This window comes from Dreissena polymorpha, chromosome 15 (assembly GCF_020536995.1).
Source record: "Dreissena polymorpha isolate Duluth1 chromosome 15, UMN_Dpol_1.0, whole genome shotgun sequence".
NCBI classification, from domain to species: domain Eukaryota; kingdom Metazoa; phylum Mollusca; class Bivalvia; order Myida; family Dreissenidae; genus Dreissena; species Dreissena polymorpha.
Window position 1 is genome coordinate 10,538,542 of NC_068369.1, and position 19,259 is coordinate 10,557,800.

The 19,259-nt window shown below is 38.2% G+C and overlaps 1 protein-coding gene across 2 annotated transcripts in view; it reads left to right on the plus strand.

Moving 5' to 3' along the window:
* LOC127860157 (sialin-like) overlaps positions 1–19,142 on the plus strand; it is a 41,985-nt gene extending 22,843 nt beyond the window's left edge. For both annotated transcript variants that reach the window (XM_052398043.1, XM_052398042.1), the window contains exons 9-13: positions 299–448; positions 2,364–2,496; positions 8,911–9,056; positions 9,997–10,089; positions 11,726–19,142. In XM_052398043.1, coding sequence (XP_052254003.1) covers positions 299–448; positions 2,364–2,496; positions 8,911–9,056; positions 9,997–10,089; positions 11,726–11,893 — 690 coding nt within the window. In that variant the 3' untranslated portion in view covers positions 11,894–19,142. The remainder of the gene's footprint in view (positions 1–298; positions 449–2,363; positions 2,497–8,910; positions 9,057–9,996; positions 10,090–11,725) is intronic.
* The last annotated feature ends 117 nt before the right edge of the window (positions 19,143–19,259 follow it).

Below are 19,259 nucleotides of genomic sequence, written 5' to 3' on the forward strand. Positions count from 1 at the left end.
GTATAAAGATAATACAGTAAAATTTAGTTCTCTGACATTGAGATAAAACAGTAAAATATCAAAGAAAAACAGGCCAAAGTCTTATATTTTCCTATCTTATTTTTTGTCTAAATATGCTTTAAATCTCACCACAGGCATTATAGGATTACTTTTTTTTTTGTCTTTGCATTTAGAAATTAGACTGTGCGCTAAAATGTTTAATGTAGAACTTACAGCTCCCCCCCCCAGTAGAAGCATTCTAACCAGTCTAATAGTGTAACATAAAAAAAGAAGACTGTGCACTTAGTTTTTACTGTAGGACTTAAAGCCCCCCTGGAGGAGCATTCTTACCAGTCTACCAGTGTGGGCCATAGTGGCGGCCCATTTTGCAGAGAATTGGGGTTTCTACACATGGCTGACGGAGCTTCCCACCTTCATGAATGATGTCCTGCACTTCAACATGTACCAGGTATATACAGGATGGATCTGGGAAAATGGGTTTTTATGCATGTTCAATAAGTGTCATCTCATATTAGCCTGTGTCGTGCAAACAGGCTCATCCAGGACCACTTTTCCAGTGAGACTGGATTTTTGTTTAGAAGAGACTTCTTTTATTTCCCTAGAAGTGGAGAGTATCCTCTTTGATTAGCCTGTGCAGACTGCACAAGCTCATCTGGGATTACACATTTCGCACATGCATTAAACCATGTTTTCCCTTACCTTTCTACCTTCATGAATGATGTCCTGCACTTCAATGTGTACCAGGTATACAGGATTGCTTTGTTTGATATTGCCTTAAATGTATATTTGTAGTAATTCTGTGGGAAAACAGGGCTTAATTCCTTTGCTTTAAGTGTCGTGTTGGATGACACCTTCTTTCTAGACTGGATTTTTGTTGAAAAGTGACTTCCTTTAAACAAAAAATTCCATGAAAGTGGAAAGTATTGTCCCTGATTAGTCTTTGAGTAGGGCACAGGCTTCTATGAGATGACACTTTATGCACATGCTTGATAACCCTATTTCCCATAGCCAAGCTCATCAGTAGTTCCTAATAGCAACGTGTTAACTAAAAAAAGTGAGTTGTTATCTACAAAACGGGTGATACGTTCAGTCATATCAGGCTCAAATAGAGTATTATGCCTATTTTTATGCCCCCATTTGTCTGTCTGTCTGTCTGTGTCTGTCTGTGTGTCTGTCCGAAAACTTTAACATTGGGCATAACTTTTGCAATATTGAAGATAGCAACTTGATATTTGGTATGCATGTGTATGTCATGAAGCTGCACATTTTATGTGGTGAAAGGTCCAAGGGAAGTAATAAGCTTTAAAAGGGAGATAATTTCAATAGAGGGGGAATTGTGTTTCTGACAAACACATCTCTTGTATATATCATCTTCCCCATATAGAAAGATAATCTATAGTGTATTCAATGTTTTCCCCAAGATGGAATGCCAGGCCCTTTTCTTAAATCAAGAAAAAAAGCCCTGCTTTATTCCCATGCTAGCATACTGACTTGTGTTGTTATCAAGTGTTTAGACAATATTAATTTTGAATACAAGAAACCTGGTACAGTTCAGCATAAAATGACAGTCCAGAATATTTATTACAGTTTTGAATGTTTGATAAATTTGTTTAGATATTATATAAATTGTATTATGTTGATTTTGTTCACTCTGCCTGACCATATAGCTGTTCTAGAACTGATACAATATTTATTGTTTTAGAAGGTCGATTTATTGCAGAGTAACCACTCCTGAAGATGTATAAGAATAGAATTGTGTTTGTTATTTTGACAGGTCAGTTTATTACTTAAATAGTATTCCAGAAGAAGTTCTAAATAATTTACGGATCAAATTTTTTTACTAAATATTTTGTTCCAATCAGAAAGTAAAGTCTTCAATGTTTGATGGAGAAAAAATGTAAAAATGTGAATGGTGACTAAAAGGAGTAAGTGGGCATGTGGTAAATTCAATAGCGAGTGGTCCAATGAAATGATTTGAGCCTCACTCAGGGAAATTTGGTTTTAACCCTTACAATGCGGGAACCAAATTTTTAAGGCCTTTGCAAACAGTTTGGATCCAGATGAGACACCACAGAACGTGGCGTCTCATCAGGATCCAAACTGTTTGCTATTCTGATAGTATTCTTTGAAAAAAATCGAAGAAAATGCGAATTTTATAAATTCAGCAGACAACATTTTAGCAGAAGACAAATTTCCCAGCATGCAAAGGGTTTAAAGGAAGTCTTCTCTAAAAGAGAATCCAGTCTGGGATTTTGTCGTCATAATTAGACTGTCCGGACTGTACAGGCTAATCAGGGAAAACACTAGACACTTGCCTTTAGCCCGGTCTTTCCAGAGCAAGACTATTTCTGTTGTTTGTATAGGCTGGTTTCCTGGCTGCCTTACCATACCTTATCATGGCGGGTGTGGTGCAGGGAAGCGGACATTTGGGGGACTTCCTGCGGGCACGAAGGAATGTATCTACCGAGGCAATTAGGAAAATCTTCACTTGTGGAGGTACACAAAATACAGGTCTAAAAATTCTGCAAGTTTGGTTGGTGGGTCAAACTTTTTATTCTGGAGAAAAATTGATTTGGGTTAATCAAAATTTATCTACAATAATTTCGATGATTAAATATTTAACTGATTGTCAAGTCAGATGATATAGAATGATATTCCGTCTATTTTTTTATTTATTTATTTATGAATTAGATACTGAATGGAATATATCCATTAATTAGGTATACACATTATTGTTGAACATAATCAGCAAGTGCTGCTATTGCATGTCAAGAATGCCCTTATTTACACATCACTAACTTAGAAAAGCGATAAAAGGTATACAAAAATAACACTTCACGCCTTAATTAAGATTCTCTTACTTTTTAGAGGAAAGAAGACAACTTAAGTTAAACTGTTAGCTCTACCTGCTGCTTCAACTTTGAATTTGCTCTATTTTAATCTACAACTTTTGTCAACATATTTTTAATTAAAATAACATTATACTCCATGAAGACATTTGGTGTGTCTCTCAGACAATTAAGATAAAATCATCATGAAACTTGGCGACATTGTTTATGGGTGTCATATCTCAGCCAAGTTTAAAAACCAGCAAGATCACATGAAGTACATCTGAATTATGAACTTTAATATATTTTTTTATGACCAAGTTCATCTTGCCTGATCTCTAACTCAAAGTTTTTATATCGGATCATCATAAAACCTTATGATAATTTTAATGGGCACAATATGTTGGACAAGTTTGATACCCTGCCATATTGCATGAAGCACCCTCGGAATTATGGCCTTAAATTATTTAAAAAAGACCGAATGTAAGCATGTTCACTATAACTAAAATACCATAAATCAAATCATCATAAAACTTTGTGATACTGTAAATGGGCGTAATCTCTGCTAAGTTCTATATTTGACCTTATCCCATAAAGCACATCTGAATTATGGCCCTTGAATATTTAAAAAAACACAACCAAATTAACTCTGTTCTCTCTATAACTAATTTTTTCTTAAATCAGATCATCATGAAAATATATAATGATATGTAAGGTTATAAAATTCAGCCAAGTTCAGTACCAGCCAATGGCATGAAGCACTTCTGAAATATTGTAATCCAATCTTGATCAGAATTGTTATCTTCACAATATCATGGTCAAGTTTGAATCTTGGTCATGTGAGACTCCGTCACCAGATCAAACCTTATACAAGTGTTGTTACCTTGGTCAGTGAGACTCGGCCACCAGATCAAACCTTATACAAGTGTTGTTATCATCTTGGTCATGTGAGACTAGGCCACCAGATCAAATCTTAGACAAGTGTTGTTATCATCTTGGTCATGTGAGACTCGACCACCAGATCAAACCTTATACAAGTGTTGTTACCATCTTGGTCATGTGAGACTAGGCCACCCGATCAAACCTTATACAAGTGTTGTTATCATCTTGGTCATGTGAGACGAGGCCACCAGATCAAACCTTATACAAGTGTTGTTACCATCTTGGTCATGTGAGACTAGGCCACCAGATCAAACCTTATACAAGTGTTGTTATCACCTTGGTCATGTGAGACTAGGCCACCAGATCAAACCTTAGACAAGTGTTGTTATCATCTTGGTCATGTGAGACTAGGCCACCAGATCAAACCTTAGACAAGTGTTGTTATCATCTTGGTCATGTGAGACTAGGCCACCAGATCAAACCTTAGACAAGTGTTGTTTCCTTGGTCATGTGAGACTAGGCCACCAGATCAAACCTTAGACAAGTGTTGTTACCTTGGTCATGTGAGACTCGGCCACCAGATCAAACCTGAGACAAGTGTTGTTACCATCTTGGTCATGTGAGACTAGGCCACCAGATCAAACCTTATACAAGTGTTGTTATCATCTTGGTCATGTGAGACGAGGCCACCAGATCAAACCTTATACAAGTGTTGTTACCATCTTGGTCATGTGAGACTAGGCCACCAGATCAAACCTTATACAAGTGTTGTTACCTTGGTCATGTGAGACTAGGCCACCAGATCAAACCTTAGACAAGTGTTGTTACCTTGGTCATGTGAGACTAGGCCACCAGATCAAACCTTTGATAAGTGTTGTTACCTTGGTCATGTGAGACTAGGCCACCAGATCAAACCTTAGACAAGTGTTGTTACCTTGGTCATGTGAGACTAGGCTACCAGATCAAACCTTAGACAAGTGTTGTTATCATCTTGGTCATGTGAGACTAGGCCACCAGATCAAACCTTGGACAAGTGTTGTTACCTTGGTCATGTGAGACTAGGCCACCCGATCAAACCTTAGACAAGTGTTGTTACCTTGGTCATGTGAGACTAGGCCACCAGATCAAACCTTATACAAGTGTTGTTATCATCTTGGTCATGCGAGACTAGGCCACCAGATCAAACCTTAGACAAGTGTTGTTATCATCTTGGTCATGCAAGACTAGGCCACCAGATGAAACCTTAGACAAGTGTTGTTACCATCTTGGTCATGTGAGACTAGGCCACCAGATCAAACCTTATACAAGTGTTATCATCTTGGTCATGTGAGACTAGGCCACCAGATCAAACCTTAGACAAGTGTTGTTACCTTCTTGGTCATGTGAGACTAGGCCACCAGATCAAACCTTAGACAAGTGTTGTTATCATCTTGGTCATGTGAGACTCGGCCACCAGATCAAACCTTAAACAAGTGTTGTTACCTTGGTCATGTGAGACTAGGCCACCAGATCAAACCTTAGACAAGTGTTGTTATCATCTTGGTCATGTGAGACTAGGCCACCAGATCAAACCTTATACAAGTGTTGTTATGATCTTGGTCATGTGAGACTAGGCCACCAGATCAAACCTTATACAAGTGTTGTTATCATCTTGGTCATGCGAGACTAGGCCACCAGATCAAACCTTAGACAAGTGTTGTTATCATCTTGGTCATGTGAGACTAGGCCACCAGATCAAACCTTATACAAGTGTTGTTATCATCTTGGTCATGTGAGACTCGGCCACCAGATCAAACCTTATACAAGTGTTGTTAGCATCTTGGTCATGTGAGACTAGGCCACCAGATCAAACCTTATACAAGTGTTGTTACCTTGGTCATGTGAGACTAGGCCACCAGATCAAACCTTATACAAGTGTTGTTATCACCTTGGTCATGTGAGACTAGGCCACCAGATCAAACCTGAGACAAGTGTTGTTACCATCTTGGTCATGTGAGACTAGGCCACCAGATCAAACCTTATACAAGTGTTGTTACCTTGGTCATGTGAGACTAGGCCACCAGATCAAACCTTAGACAAGTGTTGTTACCTTGGTCATGTGAGACTAGGCCACCAGATCAAACCTTAGACAAGTGTTGTTATCATCTTGGTCATGTGAGACTAGGCCACCAGATCAAACCTTAGACAAGTGTTGTTACCTTGGTCATGTGAGACTAGGCCACCCGATCAAACCTTAGACAAGTGTTGTTACCTTGGTCATGTGAGACTAGGCCACCAGATAAAACCTTATACAAGTGTTGTTATCATCTTGGTCATGCGAGACTAGGCCACCAGATCAAACCTTAGACAAGTGTTGTTATCATCTTGGTCATGCGAGACTAGGCCACCAGATCAAACCTTAGACAAGTGTTGTTACCATCTTGGTCATGTGAGACTAGGCCACCAGATCAAACCTTAGACAAGTGTTGTTATCATCTTGGTCATGCGAGACTAGGCCACCAGATCAAACCTTAGACAAGTGTTGTTACCTTGGTCATGTGAGACTAGGCCACCAGATCAAACCTTAGACAAGTGTTGTTACCTTGGTCATGTGAGACTAGGCCACCAGATCAAACCTTATACAAGTGTTGTTATCATCTTGGTCATGCGAGACTAGGCCACCAGATCAAACCTTAGACAAGTGTTGTTATCATCTTGGTCATGTGAGACTAGGCCACCAGATCAAACCTTAGACAAGTGTTGTTACCTTGGTCATGTGAGACTAGGCCACCAGATCAAACCTTAGACAAGTGTTGTTACCTTGGTCATGTGAGACTAGGCCAACAGATCAAACCTTAGACAAGTGTTGTTACCATCTTGGTCATGTGAGACTAGGCCACCAGATCAAACCTTAGACAAGTGTTGTTACCTTGGTCATGTGAGACTAGGCTACCCGATCAAACCTTAGACAAGTGTTGTTACCATCTTGGTCATGTGAGACTCGGCCACCAGATCAAACCTTATACAAGTGTTGTTATCATCTTGGTCATGTGAGACGAGGCCACCAGATCAAACCTTATACAAGTGTTGTTACCTTGGTCATGTGAGACTAGGCCACCAGATCAAACCTTATACAAGTGTTGTTATCATCTTGGTCATACGAGACTAGGCCACCCGATAAAACCTTATACAAGTGTTGTTACCATCTTGGTCATGTGAGACTAGGCCACCAGATCAAACCTTAGACAAGTGTTGTTATCATCTTGGTCATGCGAGACTAGGCCACCAGATCAAACCTTAGACAAGTGTTGTTACCTTGGTCATGTGAGACTAGGCCACCAGATCAAACCTTATACAAGTGTTGTTACCTTGGTCATGTGAGACTAGGCCACCAGATCAAACCTTAGACAAGTGTTGTTATCATCTTGGTCATGTGAGATGAGGCCACCAGATCAAACCTTATACAAGTGTTGTTACCATCTTGGTCATGTGAGACTAGGCCACCCGATCAAACCTTAGACAAGTGTTGTTACCATCTTGGTCATGTGAGACTCGGCCACCAGATCAAACCTTAGACAAGTGTTGTTACCTTGGTCATGTGAGACTCGGCCACCAGATCAAACCTTAGACAAGTGTTGTTACCTTGGTCATGTGAGACTCGGCCACCAGATCAAACCTTAGAGAAGTGTTGTTATCATCTTGGTCATGTGAGACTAGGCCACCAGATCAAACCTTAGACAAGTGTTGTTACCATCTTGGTCATGTGAGACTAGGCCACCAGATCAAACCTTAGACAAGTGTTGTTACCTTGGTCATGTGAGACTAGGCCACCCGATCAAACCTTAGACAAGTGTTGTTATCATCTTGGTCATGCGAGACTAGGCCACCAGATCAAACCTTAGACAAGTGTTGTTACCTTGGTCATGTGAAACTAGGCCACCAGATCAAACCTTAGACAAGTGTTGTTATCATCTTGGTCATGTGAGACTAGGCCACCAGATCAAACCTTAGACAAGTGTTGTTATCATCTTGGTCATGCGAGACTAGGCCACCAGATCAAACCTTAGACAAGTGGTGTTATCACTCAGAATGTGTATCTTGACAATATCTAGGCCAAGTGAGTAAGTCAAAGTTTATGTCTCAATATTGATGATACTAGGTTAGAATGTTATCTTTATAATATTTAGGCCAAGATTGAACTTGGATCACCATTTTCTGTCTGATTTCATTTTGGATTTTGAATGTTGTCACCATAATGTTCATTTTAAACAATTTCTGCCTATAATTTGTGTTTGTATATTTGGGGACTAGAGCTTTCATGTAAATTTGCCATTGATTGAAATCTTTTCTATTATCACCACAGTGTGGATATATTTATTCTGAAAGTACTATATACATCGCTGATAAAAGGCTACAAAATGTGTTTGTTTGGTACAAGTTTATATACCTAACAAAACGTGCAGCATGTCAGCTCTATATTTTAGAAAGTTTTAATGCAATCATCATAAAACTTGATCATGGTTGTGAGCATGATATATTGGCAATTGATCACCAGCATTTCTAAGACATTATTTCAGCTCTATATTTTAACAAGTTTAAATGGGATCGCCATGAAACATAATTTTTAAGGGACCATAACATTTTTTCCAAGTTTGCAACCAGCCAGGTCACCGGCACCATTTCTGAGGAATGGTCTATGACGGATAAAAAAAGGGCAAAATTTAATATCTCAAGCTTGATAACTAGCCAAATTGCTTAAAGCTTCATAATTATTGCCCTTGAATGACATTAAATTGGCCAAATGAACCTTTCCAGCCCTCTCATTCAAATATTTTTAATTGTTGCATTGTAAAATTTTGTAACAAAATAACCTTGTATGCCCTTGAAGTCTGTACATTTTTTTAAATGGGAAAATGATGCATATGCCAAAAGTTTTGTCTCAGATTAGCCTGTGGATTTGGCACAGGCTATTTGCCAAAAGTTTTGTCTCAGATTAGCCTGTGGATTTGGCACAGGCTATTTGCCAAAAGTTTTGTCTCAGATTAGCCTGTGGATTTGGCACAGGCTTATCAGTGACAACATCTCCTGCCAAGACTGGATTTGGGTTTAGAAAAAACTTCTTTTTTTGCATAAAAGCTAAAAGTGTCCCTTTACGCACATGCATGTAGCCCCGTTTTCCTGTTGACGGCTAAATTATAACAGTTATTGCTCTTTGTTTCAGCGTTCTGTTTCCAGATAGTGTTCATGATAGCTGCGGGCTACTCGAGTTCTCGTACCTCATGTATGGTGTGCCTCACCATTGCTGTTGGCATAGGGGGCTTCGCCTGGGGCGGCTTTAGTGTGAATCATCTGGACATCGCACCACAAGTGATTATAATGAGAAAATAAAATACTTAGTAAACTGTAATTACTCTGAGTTTTTGGACACTCTTAATTTTTGGACAAAACTTTTTTTGGCAAAATAATTATTTTTGTGACAAAGAAATTTTTGTCATCAATGAATGACTTAATCTTCTGACAGTTTATTTTAAAACGATTTTATGCCAGAATTCTGCTCTGGTGACACTTTGATCATGGTGATTTAAAACAGGATTAAGGTAATGCAATCTTGCAAAAAAATGGCTTAAGGCAATGGACAATTGCATTTGCGTTATAAGGTAAATAACTCGGTGTACCGTTAATAGATAATGGATTTGCCCAACAGCTCAAAGTGAAACATATACATGTATAAAAGTAATTGATACTATATGATGTGGTATTTAACAAGCACCTATAATAACTTGTTGAAATAAATGACGCTATACACATTGCATACCCGTATCCTATTGTCAATGCAATATTTTAAAAGCGTCTCTAAATTTCATTTAACACCAGTATATGTTGGCCACCAAAAGAAATAATCATTTTTTTATTGACTGAAAATTTTGATTAATTACAGTAAATAGAATATTGAATGATCTAACTTTTTTATAATGTGCTTTTGGACTTAATATAATCTATATGGACCGTACTCTGTGAAAAGGGGGTTTAATGCATGTGCTTTTATGATATTTTTCATTTAAAAAAGTCTCTATTTGGCAGAAATCTAATTTTGGCGAATAGTGTCTTCCCTGATTAGCCTGTGAGGACAGCACAGGCTATCTGGTACGACACTTGATGTACATGCATATTAAACCGCCTTTTCACTGAGCACACACCCTTTTCACAGATCACGGCTCATATCTATATCATATGTTGAAGTGCATGCATAACTAGTGCAGCCTCTTCACTATTCCTCATGAGATACTAGTTCATTGTTGTATTTCAGTATGCCAGCATTCTCATGGGTCTGTCAAACACGTTTGCAACCTTGCCTGGAATCATCAGCCCAGGCCTTACAGGAGCTATAGTCACATCCAAGGTATTGTGGAGGTGGTGGGGAAATGCTGGGTTCATAGAGTGTACATTTAGGGAATACAAATATTTAACAGTCTATGCTTTAAAGCCATTTTAAAGTTCAGTCTAATTTTTTGTGTGGAAGTCTTTGCTTTGAAATTCCCAGACTGATACAAAATTCTTAAAGAGATTAGTGCTTGTTATTCATCTATGTATCATAATTTCATTTGTCCAAGCATGAAGGAAAATTGTGTTGGCTTTACCTTGATGATTAAGCACATTCTTAAACATCACAAACAAACAAATGATTTCTTTCATGTTCATTTCTTCAGATACCATTTATTTGCCCCCGACTTTCAGACATTAGTGGAGTTTTAGACAATAGTGGAATGTTAATTAAACCTTTGCATGCTGGGAAATTTGTTGTCTGCTTTAATGTTGTCTGCTGAATTTCTAAAATTAGCATTTTCTTTGATTTTTAACCAGGTTTTCCGAAGGAAAAAACTGGTTATTAGATTCGCGATGTCGGCGGCGGGCTGGCGGGCGGGCTGGTGGGCTAACGGGCTGGCGGGCGGAACAAGCTTGTCCGGGCCACAACTTTGTCGTTCATTGTCAGATCATTTGGCACATTTGTTCACCATCATTAGACGGTGGTCACGTGAAAGAATTACGTCAATATCTCCAAAGTCAAGGTCACAATTTGAGTTTGAAGGTCAAAAATGGCCTTAAATGAGCTTGTCAGGGCCATAACTTTGTTGTTCATTGTCAGATTTTAAAATCATTTGGCACATTTGTTTATCATTATTAGACGGTGTGTTGCGCGAAAGAATTATGTCAATATCTCCAAGGTCAAGGTCACAATTTGAGTTTGAAGGTCAAAAATGGTCAGAAATGAGCTTGTCCGGGCCATAACTATGTCATTCATTGTGACATTTTAAAATCATTTGGCACATTTGTTCACCATCATTGGATGGTGTGTCGCGCGAAAGAATAAAGTCAATATCTCCAAGGTCAGGGTCATCCTTCAAGGTCAAAGGTAAAAAATAAAATAATTTCAAAGCGGTGTTGTTATGAAGCTGCACATTTTGGTGGAAGTTCAAGGTCAAGGTCATCCTTCAAGGTCAAAGGTAAAAAAAAAATTAAATTCAAAGCGCCATTCTCATGAATGCGCCCATTTTTAGTGGTGGAAGTTCAAGGTCATCCTTCACAGTCAAAGGTCAAAAAAAAAATAAAAAAAAATCAAAGCGGCGATCTAATGAAGCTTCACATTTTTAGTGGTGGAAGTTCAAGGTCAAGGTCATCCTTCAAGGTCAAAGGTAATTTTTTTTTAATATTTCAGAGCGGCCCAATAGGGGGCATTGTGTTTCTGACGTACACATCTCTTGTTTTTTCTAATTGAAATCAAGGTCAATTCTATACAAGGGGGTTAATAATGCACATTTTGAATTGTGTCCCTTTATAAGACTTTTTTCAGCAGAAAACCTGATTTTGGGACAATTTTGTCCCTTGTTTTTCAAAGAATACTATCAGATTAGCAAACAGTTTGGATCCTGATGAGACGCCACATTCTGGATCCAAACTGTTTGCAAAGGCCTTCAACATTTGGTTCAAGCACTGAAAGAGTTAAGTTGCTAGTTATTACCGTTCTGTGCTATATTAAGGGTGACCCGGGCCAGTGGCAGATCGTGTTCTACATTGCGGCAGCCATCTACGTGTTTGGGGCTGTAGTGTACGGGCTGCTAGCTTCAGGGTCGAGGCAGAAGTGGGCGGAGGTTCCCACGGGGTACCTTCCACACAGGGATACCGGGGAAGGGGAACTGGTGGATTAATGGAGTGTAATTCTGGGGAACTGGGTGTGTTACATGTGCATAAAGTGTTGTCCCAGGTTAGTCAGCACAGGCTAACCAGGGACGACACTTTCCGCTTCTATTTAATATTTCCTTTAAATGAGGTCGATTTAAAAATCGAGTCTAGGTGAATGTTGTGTTCCTGATTAGCTTGTAAGAACTGCACAGGCTAATCTGGGATGACACTTTACACACATGCAGTATGCCCAGTGTTCCCTGTATTAGATAATCTGTTAAAACTAGTAACTTAGTTTATTTATATGATTGGTTGTTTATTTACTATGGATGTTAATTGTTTTTGTTGTATTTTTATGATTGGTTGTTTATTTATTATGGATGTTAATCGTTATTGTTGGTTTTTATGCCTTCATAGATTGGAAGGAATCAAGCAAGCTCTTGTCTGTCTGAAAGTGTGTATGTCACTAACCATGTATTTTAAACTCCTCTATAACTACTGCGTGGATCTTGCTAAAACTTAATAGTTGAAGAATGACCCTAATATGTTGAGGATATTAAAGAAAGGAATTTCGGCTAAAAGCAGTTATATCAGAATTATTGCTCTTTTTCAATTTTTTCACTATAGAATATATTATTGCATAATATATGATCGTAAAGGAATGAATTTGGGCTTCAACCAGTTTTGACAGAATTACGGCTGAATAGGACACTTTTCGTCTTTTCCTCCACCGTAGAATATAAATTATAATGTGGAAGAGTCTTTGGCCAAACACATGTGGTGTGGGCATTTGTTACTGTGACACAGTTCTATTTAAATTGTTGCTTGATATTTTATCTCTATTTCAATACCATAATTTTTAGCGAGGCTGTTTTCGGAGAAAACAAAAGCTATTGTCATAGCCAGCTCGTCCGCCGTCCGCCGTCCGACGTAGGCGTCGTGCTAAAACCTTAACATTGGCTCTAAAATCAAAATCCTTCCACCTACAACTTTGAAACTTCATATGTAGATGCACCTTGATGAGTTCTACACGCCACACCCATTTTTGTGTCACTAGGTCGAAGGTCAAGGTCACTGTGACCTCTAATATCAAACTTTAACATAGGCTCTAAAATCAAAGTGCTTCCACCTACAACTTTGAAACTTCATATGTTGTTGCACCTTGAGTTCTACATGCCACACCCATTTTTGGGTCACTAGGTCAAAGGTCAAGGTCACTGTGACCTGTTATAGAAAACTTTAACAAAAACCTTTACATTGCCTCTAAAATCAAACTGCTTCCACCTACAACTTTGAAACTTTATATGTAGATGCACCTTGATGAGTTCTACACACAACACCCATTTTGGGTCACTAGGTCAAAGGTCAAGGTCACTGTGACCCCTAAAAAAAATATTCTGACAAGCTTTCGCAGCCGAGCGTGGCACCCGTTATGCAGTGCTCTTGTTATTGTTTAGGTGCTTTATGAATTATTATTGTTATTGTATCTGTTCTGTATTAGTAATTCATTACTTCAAGAATCTGCTTATTGTTATTGTCTATATCGTCTCCATGGCAATGATTGATATTGTTTACATCGTCTCCATGACAATGATTGCTGTTGTCTATATCTTCTTCATGACAATGATTGATATTGTCAATATCGTCTCCATGACAACAGAGACGTAGATCTCTGATGACAATGATCTGTGTCTACCAAGTACGGTATGTTCTACTCTGGACTTAAAATTGTGAGATGAATATGAGAAGTGCTCTGGGAAATCTGGGCTTAATGTGTATGCATCACGTATTGTCCCAGAATAGCCTGTGCAGTCCTGGGCTTAATGTGGATGCATCACGTATTGTCCCAGAATAGCCTGTGCAGTCCTGGGTTTAATGTGTATGCATCACGTATTGTCCCAGAATAGCCTGTGCAGTCATGGGCTTAATGGTTATGCATCACGTATTGTCCCAGAATAGCCTGTGCAGTCCTGGGCTTAATGTGTATGCATCACGTATTGTCCCAGAATAGCCTGTGCAGTCATGGGCTTAATGGTTATGCATCACGTATTGTCCCAGAATAGCCTGTGCAGTTCTGGGCTTAATGTGTATGCATCACGTATTGTCCCAGAATAGCCTGTGCAGTTCCTGGCTTAATGTGTATGCATCACGTATTGTCCCAGAATAGCCTGTGCAGTCCTGGGCTTAATGTGTATGCATCACGTATTGTCCCAGAATAGCCTGTGCAGTCCTGGGCTTAATGTGGATGCATCACGTATTGTCCCAGAATAGCCTGTGCAGTCATGGGCTTAATGGTTATGCATCACGTATTGTCCCAGAATAGCCTGTGCAGTCATGGGTTTAATGTGTATGCATCACGTATTGTCCCAGAATAGCCTGTGCAGTCATGGGCTTAATGGTTATGCATCACGTATTGTCCCAGAATAGCCTGTGCAGTCCTGGGTTTAATGTGTATGCATCACGTATTGTCCCAGAATAGCCTGTGCAGTCATGGGCTTAATGGTTATGCATCACGTATTGTCCCAGAATAGCCTGTGCAGTTCTGGGCTTAATGTGTATGCATCACGTATTGTCCCAGAATAGCCTGTGCAGTCCTGGGCTTAATGTGTATGCATCACGTATTGTCCCAGAATAGCCTGTGCAGTCCTGGGCTTAATGTGTATGCATCATGTATTGTCCCAGAATAGCCTGTGCAGTCCTGGGCTTAATGTGTATGCATCACGTATTGTCCCAGAATAGCCTGTGCAGTCCTCACTAGTTTCACCTCAAACGTTTTTCCAATACAAAAAAATGTTAAATACAATATATGATCATGATCTGTTTATATCATTTTTCTATTATATTTACAAAACATGATGTATCCAACTCAGGAATATTGTGTCACATATTTCACTAGAAAAACACATAATTAACTTACATGATTGAGAGCCTGCAATTTCTATAGGCATTTTTACATCTTTCTCTTTATCTTTTCTAACAAAATGTTATATATGAGCCATGCTCTGTGAAAAGGGGGTTTAATGCATGTGCGTAAAGTGTCGTCCCAGATTAGCCTGTGCAGTCCGCAGATGCTAATCACGGACGGCACTTTCCGCTTTCATGATATTTTCTGTAGAAAGAAAGTATCTTCTAAGCAAAAATCCAGTTTAGGCGGAAAGTGTTGTCCCTGATTAGACTGTGCAGACTGCACTGGCTAATCTGAGACAACACTTTACACGCATGCATTAAACCCCCTTTTTCACAGAGCATGGCCCATATTATGGTGCCCATAACTAACATCAGAAATCATATTTATTAACAAAATATATAGCTTTTTAGCTCACCTGAGCGATAGCTCGGGGTGAGCTATTGTGATCACTCACCGTCCGGCGTCCGTCCGTCTGTAAACAATTTGTAAACATCTTCTTCTACTAAACCATTGAGCCAATTTCAACTAAATTTCATGTGGAGCATCCCTAGGTCATGGGACAAAAGAATTGTTAAAAAAAATTTGATAACATAACCAAGATGGCCGCCATGACCATATATGGTAAAAACCTTAAAAAATCTTCTTGTCAGAAACCGCTCATCAGATTTTCAAAAAATTTCACAGGGATGACCTTTGAAGGCTCCCCTGAAAAAGTTGTTCAAAGAAATTTGATTCGTCAAAAAACATGGCCGCAGGAGCTCGTTGAACTTTGCATATTTATTCGTTTTTGCCTATTTTGTGAAAACTTTCAAAAATCTTCCACATTTTTTGTCCGATCCTTTCCAAATTGCACAGTGTCTTTATATCAATGAGGACACGAACCCTACAAAAAATGAGCATTATTGGTCCATGAAGTACAGAATTACCTCCCCTTGAATTGAGAAAATGGTGTTTATGCAATAAAGTCCAAATTTTTCATCCAATTCTTTCCAAACTTGTAAGGATTTAGCATGGTTCAAACAAGGGAAACAACTACGGTTTATGCATGTTCTTTTTATTACAGATTTGCCTCCCTTTAATTCATTCAAAATCTCATTTTACAGCAGAGATTCCAAATCTGACCTGTAAATGAGCCCCATATTTACTGCCAGTGCTAGGTTACCTTTTCCCATTTGATCATTCTTAAGTATTGGTCTTGTAATGCTGCTACTGCTTCTGCTACTGCTACGGCTACTACTACTACTACTACTACTACTACTACTACTACTACTACTACTACTACTACTACTACTACTACTACTACTACTACTAGTAGTACTACTACTACTAGTACCACTACTACTACCACCACCACCACCACGTCTACTATTACTACTTCTACTACTACTGCCACTACTACTACTACTTTTACCACTACTACTACTACTACCACTACTACTACTACTACTACTTCTACTACTACTACTACTACTACTTCTACTACTATTACTACTACTACTACTACTTCTACTACTACTACTACTACTACTTCTACTACTACTACTACTACGACTACTACTACTACTACTACTACAACTACTATTACTACTACTACTACTACTACTACTACTACTACTACTACTACTACTACTACTACTACTACTACTACACCACCACCACCACCACCACCACCACCACCACCACCACCACCACCACCACCACCATTCACAGTGACAAAAAACGTATTCACACAATGGCTGCTACTACAACTTATAGCCCATATAGGGGGGCATGCATGTTTTACAAACAGCCCTTGTTTCTATGGGATTTTAACCACAACTGTTCATGTTTATCTCCGACACATATTTTTAGGTCACCTGTCATGAAGTGACACGGTGAGCTTATGTGATCGTGTGATGTCCGGCGTCCGTTGTGCGTGCCTGTGTGTGTCCGTGCGTCCGTCGTCAACAATTTGTTTGTGTAGACAGTAGAGGTCACAGTTTGCATCCAATCTTGATGAAATTTGGTCAAAATGTTTATCTTGATGAAATCCGGTTTGGGATTGTATTTGGGTCATCTGGGGTCAAAAACAAGGTCACTAGGTCAAATAATAGAACAACCCTCTGTAGACAATAGAGGTCACAGTTTTCATCCAATCTTTATGAAATTTGGTCAGAATGTTTATCTTGATGAAATCTGGGTTGGGATTTTATTTGGGTCATCTGGGGTCAAAAACTAGGTCACTAGGTCAAATAATAGAAAAACCTTGTGTAGACATTAGAGATCACAGTTTTCATCCAACCTTTATGAAATTTGGTCAGAATTCTTGATGAAATCTGGGTGGGATTGTATTTGGGTCATCTGGGGTAAAAATCTAGGTCAAATAAATAGAAAATCCTTGTGTTGACAATAGAGGTCACAGTTTTCATCCAATATTTATGAACTGTGGTAGAATGTTTATCTTGATGAAATCTGGATTGGGATTGTATTTGGGTCATCTAAAGTCAGGAACTAGGTCACTAGGTCAAATCATAGAAAAACATTGTATAGACAATAGAGGTCATAGTTTTCATCTGATCTTAATGAGTCAGTTGAGCGATTCAGGGCCATCATGGCCCTCTTGTATTGATTTCTGTGTAAATTCTCTATGGATAAATGGTAATTTTGCCCTCAAGTCTCAATCGCTTTTTTTTGGGGGGGGGGGAGAAATCAAAAAAGATTGTTTACATGATGTTTATAACCGATTTATACTTTTAACTTACATTTAAAATGCTTCTGTGCTATTTGCCTATTTGTTTCTAGAAGGCTATTTATCAAAATACCTATGTTTTGAAATCACCTGAGCACAAAAGTGTTATTTTGCTCTTGGTGAGCTCTAGTGATCACTTTTTATTTGTTGTTTGCTTGACAGATCCGTTGTCAACATTTACCTTGTGAACGCTCTTAGAGGCCACATTTAATGCACTATTTAACAAAAAAATTGGTCTGAGGATTTTTCAAAATTTTATCTGGCCAAGTTCAACACTGGGTTAAGTTTGGTAAAAAACAAGGTCACTGGGTCAACTTAATCAAAAAGCTTGTGAACACTCCAAAAGTCACGTTTTATGCTTTGTCAGAATAAAAATTTGCTCAGAACATTTTTTTTCTAATGATATCTTGGCTTAGTTTCAAAAAGGCTCTGGACAGTTAAAACCAAGGGTCAGTGCATTTTGCTTTACTTGTCTATAGTGAAACCTTGTAAACACTTTTTTTTCAAAATCATCATTGAACATGCTCAGAAGTCATTCTTATGATATCTTAGACAAATTTGACAATTGTTCAGGCCTGTTAAAAACATCGCTGCCATAATTTCCTTGTATGGCAATACTGAAAACTTGTGTCCACTAGAAGTCTGTTTTCCATTTAATGTTCATAAAAGATGCTACGAACATTTGTGCAAATGATATCTTAGTAGAGTTTTAAAATGGTTCTAGTCTGTTGAAAAATATGGCCCTTAAAGGGCCGTGATATTCACATTAAAATATGTCTTTACATTCATTATATCAAGGGATTGACAGAAACTGTACATGATACTATCAAAGAGAAAGAACAGTAGAACCCACTGTCTATAAAAACATTGATAACAATTTCAATTTAGCTAAGTTAACAAAATGGCTTCAGTCTGTTAAAAAATATTGGCCCTAAAGAGCTGTGATATTAACATTAAAATATGTCTTTACATTCATTATATCAAGGGATTGACAGAAAATGTACATGATACTATCAAAGAGAAAGAAAAGTAGAACCCACTGTCTATAAAAACATTGATAACAATTTCAATTCAGCTAAGTTAACAAAATGGCTTCAGTCTGTTAAAAAATATGGCCCCTAAAGAGCCATTTTAATAACATTAAAATATGTCTTTACATTAATTATATCAAGAGAATGACAGAAAATGTACACGATACTATCAAGGAGGAAGAATAGTCAAGTGTTGTATCTTGGGACAGCTCTGTTTATAGCTGTTGTTTGATTTTAGAGAGAAATAATTGAATAGCTTATTTTAAAGTTATTCTTTAGATTTGTTGATTTTATCATTGTATGATATATATAATATACATGTTTATTGTTCTATATTGTTATACTGTATATGGTTATAATGTTGTCTCTACAACCCAATTCCAATGTTGTTTATTGTAGTAAGTTTGTAAACTTGCTTATGTTGCTTAGTGTTCATGTTTATCATTGTTGTGAATTATAGGTTAGTTACCAGTCCCAGTTTCCCATAAGGCAAAGTAGGCAACAGCCTATGGGCCACGTGACTTTTAGGGGCCCCATAAGACTGTGACAAATGACTATTTAATACTTATTTATCCTTATAAAAAAACTTGACAAATCCAATAATTTCATATCATTGTTATGTTTCGATTAAAGGATTGACATCATTTATTTTTTGCAAAACCGTATTGTTTGGGTGGTGATTTCGTTTTAAGATGTTTATACTAGGGCTTAGACTGCAGCAGATT